We start from the raw sequence: 4844 nt of genomic DNA on the forward strand, positions 1-4844 counted from the left end.
TGAAAAATCTATTAAATTAACCAATCCAAATAAGGTTATTATGGTCTCGTTATTTTATGTACCAGTTTTTCCTCCTCCTGTCTTTTCCCCATTTTCCATGTACTCGAGAAAACAGAAAATGTAATAGATCAGTTCTATTTCCCAAGTACCTTTTTTTTTTTGCCTGTTGACATGTGCAGGTCCCTTCTCCTTTGATGGGAGAAATGGGTAGGTGACTGAATCTAGATTGATTGGGAAGGTTATGTAAAAAGAAATTATAATAAAAAGGGGTACTTTGCTTTTCAGAATCCTTGTTTTCTCTTCATCTAGGTGTAAGGTACATCCAAAACAAATATGTAAAGAGAAATAAAAATTATTTCATGGAAGCAACGTGTCTTCCTTAGTTGCATCAACTTAAGTCATTGTAGGGGTGAAAGAATTAATGCTGCTTAGCAAGAAGAAAACTAAGTGCCCTCAGCTGGCTTTATGTGTGGTATACTATTGTTTGTTCATTGAGGAGAGTCAAATTTTTGACTCAGTTCTTGATTTCCAGTGCTGAAATGCCAGCACTTTCTGTGTTCAGCAATTTTAAAAACTTTTAGATATTTCAGTAGGAAGAGTAGCCCTATTCATCTAGTGAGGAAACCATTAAGGATGGGAATTCACCAATTCATTCTTGATGATAATACTGTGGCAGCAATTAATATCGGTGTTTGCTCACAACAAAAACATAATGTCTGTCTCAAGTATTTTTTTCAAAAAGTTATCCTCGGAAGTGGAGCTGTAGCCCAAGTGTTAGAGTATTAGCTTTGAGCAACAAAAGTCAGGGACAGTGCCTTAGGCCCTCAGTTCAAGCCTGAGGACCAACACCAAAAATAACCTACCTTTAAAAAATTTTGTGCTCCGGCCTCCTTTCTCCCTTACATCCCTTATTGTTTACCTCTTAAAATCTGTTGGTGAGATGGCAGGGACTTCAAGTTCCTGGCAGCATAAATGATCAGAAATGGTGGGCACTAACTGATCAGTTGAGAATACAACTCATATTACTCTATACTGCTATTACTTACTGAATCAAAGGCAATAGGAAGAAACTCCCCACACACCTTTTTAACTCTTTTTGTCCTCGATTCAACGCCTAGCTCATTCTCTTCACTAAGAAGCATGTGATAGGACTGGGACAGGGTAGAGAATGAAGCATGTTGTCACTTGATTGAGACTACTTGAGAAATATTACCAAGTTGGGTTGGGTGTTTCCTTTAGAAAAGAACAGGCCTAAACAGTGCCTTTCACATCCTGTAAGCCACTGAGAAGGCGCCATAAATGACATGAGAGATGCTTCTTTAGCTCAGGCTTAACCACATATACAGTAACTTTAAAAAATGCTAACCAAAAGGATCGGTGAAAAGATGGTACATTTTTCAAGGACCTATTTCAAATCATCTGTTTCTTGCATCAAATATGAGGTTTGAAAGTCATCTGTAGCACAAAACCTCCATATACCTAACTATAAGCCTAAGCTTTTCATATTGAAAGTGGGAAAACTCAAATCATTGTAATAAGGATCAATAAAGTTTTAAAGTTTTTTTTTCTCAAATTTTTATTATCAAACTGACGTACAGAGAGGTTACAGTATCATACGTTGGGCATTGGATACATTTCTTGTACTGTTTGTTGCCTTGTCAGTTTTAAAGTTTTGTAGCACAGTAATTGGCCCATAGTTTGTATCTAATAAATGGCATCTATACCCGGCTAAAATAAAAATAAAAGCAAGGACTTGAGAAACTTAAGGGAAGGGATAATAAAATGAACTGATTATATGTATGTAAACTAGATTACATTAGGCAGGGATGTCATGAGGATTAATGTGGTAGTGATGTTGTTGCTAAGTACAAAAAGCAAAACAATGAGAAAGAAAACAAGGGAATACCAAGTGGAGGAGGGAGAGAGAGAGGTAGACACTCCAGGACCAAAAAATTTAAAAAAAGGTTGATTAAAAAGGGCCCTTTGATTCCACAGGCACAAAAATCCACAGCCAGGAATTTGCTGCCACCTCTGAGTCAGGCGGGGGGGGGGGGTGCACAATCCCATTAGAGAATGCCCAGTGGAGTTAGTCGGTGAGAGTCACATTTCTTATTTGGGCCAGTGTAGACAGAAGCAAATCTAGGCGCTCCCTGCTTTCCTGGGACAGTTGAGTTGGAGGATGGCATTCACAGAGCATCCACAGCTGACCCTCCATCGCCGGGACCTCTGCAGCCGCTCTATCTGGCTAGCAAGGAAGATTCGTTCAGACCTGACTGCACTTATGGAATCCTATGTAAGTTACGTTTTAACTTTTGTCTATTTTCCCTTCATCTCTACCTACCCAGTTCTTTACTATCACTTTCCAGCACCATAACCAGTTAGGAAAGTCCTCATCTTAGAGTCAGTGATTCATAGATGGGCCACCTGTTGGGTATGGCCTTTTCAGGTACTATCTTCCTCCAGGCTTTTGAAACATGCTGTTCCTGAACTCACAACATGCACATATGGGGTTCTAGGTAGGATTACTGTATGTCTTAGATGCACTTCAAAATTAGATTGCCTTTATGCTGAGACCTCCTAGAACACATTAACCACAGGTCTTCTATGTTTGGGTGCTTCCTTGACATTGTTCTGCATTTTTGAACCATGTGAAAGAGATAATAGAATTAGTGTATACATTTTAACATTGTACAACAGAAGTATCCTGATGTCTGAATTGATGTAAAGGCTTGATCTCACCATGGAGATTGGACAATGAGAGTAAGGAAGGTAGAAAAATTCACTAACAGCTACCCTAAGACCCGTAGGTGTGGCCAATGTCTTCATTAAAATACTCAAATCTGTAATGACTAAAATGTTGGTGTTTCCAGGATAGTTTAAAAAGTAGGAAAGAAAAATTTGAATTCAGTAGAATCCTATCCTCTAAAACTTGAGGAAAGCAGTATATTCTAGGGAAGCTGCATAGACGTTCAGTATCAGAGTATGTAGGATCTTCCTAAAGTGCAGTCGTGGGTCCCAAATGAAAACATTCTGAGATACTGTATCTTCCTTATGACTTGGGTTCTTGGCCAAGTAAAAAAGGTGGTGGTATGTGTGACTTAAAGACATTGCTAATTACTGTAGATGGGATGTTTTTTGTGTGTATCTTTGGGCAGATGAAACATCAAGGCCTGAACAAAAATGTCAACCTGGACTCAGTGGACGGTGTACCAGTGGCAAGTACTGATCAGTGGAGCGAGCTGACTGTAGCAGAGAGACTCCAAGATAACCTCCAAGCTTATCGTACCTTCCATGGTATGCTGGCTAAGGTTTTGGAAGACCAGAAGGTGCATTTTACCCCAACTGAAGGTGACTTCCATGAAGCAATACATACCCTGCTCCTCCAGGTTTCTGCCTTTGCCTACCAGCTGGAGGAGTTAATGGTACTCCTAGAGCACAAGATCCCCCCAAATGATGGAATGCCTGTTGCTGTTGGAGATGGGGGCCTCTTTGAAAAGAAGCTGTGGGGCCTAAAGGTGCTTCAAGAGCTTTCACAGTGGACTGTGAGGTCCATCCATGACCTGCGTGTTGTTTCTTCTCATCAGATGGGAATCCCAGCACATGAGAACCGTTATGCAGCAAAGGAAAAGAAAATGTAGCAGCCTTCTCCCTTTTTTTCCTTCTGCTCCAAGGAAATACATAGGGTTTTCTGGGGCACATTTTCCCATCTTCAATTCTTAAGACTACAAGCATTTTCATCAAGTAGGGATGGAGACATAGACAAACATAAAGGTTATCTGGTATATAAGTGCACGTGTGCATGCGTGTGTGTGTGTGTGCACGTGAGTGTGTGTGTGTTTGAGAGGAACTGGTTGCAGGAACATCACCCAGCTTGGTACTATAACCTACCCATTAAGCAACCTCTGTAGCCATTTAACAGCCTTACAGACGAGATAAATATTCTGACTGTAGTTTTGGAGAACTTCTGAGAAGACTGAACCACCAAGATGAAAATCATGGACTCTCTAGCCATTCAAACATTTATGATGATAATAAAAATAATAATAGCTAACATTTATTAACTACCGGCTATATTCAGGCATTGTGCCAGAGGTGTTCTGGGTATTACAGCTTTTACAACAACCTTATAGGGTGGTAGTGTTATTCTCCTTGGGTAAATGAGAAAATAGGCTCAGAGACTTGATGAAAGTTACACAGCAGCAAGTAGCAGTTTGTCTTCACTGGAAGCCTGTGGCCCATCACTTTAGAAGGATGATTGTGAACCCTATTATTGTGTCTATGTGTATCAAAAGGTTGGAAGATTATCCTTTAAAGTCCCTCTATAAGTCCTCATAAGTTAGCAGCCAATTTCTGTTAAAAAAAAAAAAAAGACATTATTTGATGTGCTGGTAGCTCACACCTCTAATCCTAGCTGCTCAGGAGGCTGAGATCTGAGGATCGTGGTTCAAAGCCAGCCTGGACAGGAAAGTCCATGAGACTTACCTCCAAATAACCACCTCAAAACCACCTAACGTGGGGATGCGGCTCAAAGTGATAAGAGTACTAACCTGAGCATAAAATAGGGACAGCACCCAGGCCCTGAGTTAAAACCCCACAACAGATGTCCTCATGCCCCCCCCCCCAAAAAAAAGATTGTTGCTCATACCTGGCAAAAAACAGAGTAATCAGAAAGAATGACATTGCCCTATTCATAAGGAAATGGAAGGACTTGGAAAAAAAAATCATACTAAGTGAAGTGAGCCAGACCCAAAGAAACATGGACTCTATGGTCTCCCTCATAGGGAATAATTAGCACAGGTTTAGGCTAGTCACAGCAGAGGATCATAAGAGCCCTATAGCTCTGC

At 40.5% G+C, this 4844-nt stretch overlaps 1 protein-coding gene across 1 annotated transcript; it reads left to right on the plus strand.

Moving 5' to 3' along the window:
* Positions 1-1960: 1960 nt before the first annotated feature.
* Positions 1961-4336, plus strand: Cntf (ciliary neurotrophic factor). Its single transcript, XM_048361644.1, has 2 exons — positions 1961-2293; positions 3156-4336. The coding sequence occupies exons 1-2, from the start codon at positions 2180-2182 to the stop codon at positions 3636-3638; spliced, it is 597 nt and encodes a 198-aa protein (XP_048217601.1). The 5' UTR covers positions 1961-2179; the 3' UTR covers positions 3639-4336.
* The last annotated feature ends 508 nt before the right edge of the window (positions 4337-4844 follow it).

Source organism: Perognathus longimembris, chromosome 13 (genome assembly GCF_023159225.1).
Source record: "Perognathus longimembris pacificus isolate PPM17 chromosome 13, ASM2315922v1, whole genome shotgun sequence".
Lineage (NCBI taxonomy): Eukaryota > Metazoa > Chordata > Mammalia > Rodentia > Heteromyidae > Perognathus > Perognathus longimembris.

Bases quoted from the DNA above. Each gene is read 5' to 3' on its own strand.
- Cntf (XM_048361644.1), top strand. From the start codon at position 2,180: ATGGCATTCACAGAGCATCCACAGCTGACCCTCCATCGCCGGGACCTC. The intron at 2,294-3,155 runs GTAAGTTACGTT...ATCTTTGGGCAG, and splicing joins CTGCACTTATGGAATCCTAT to ATGAAACATCAAGGCCTGAA.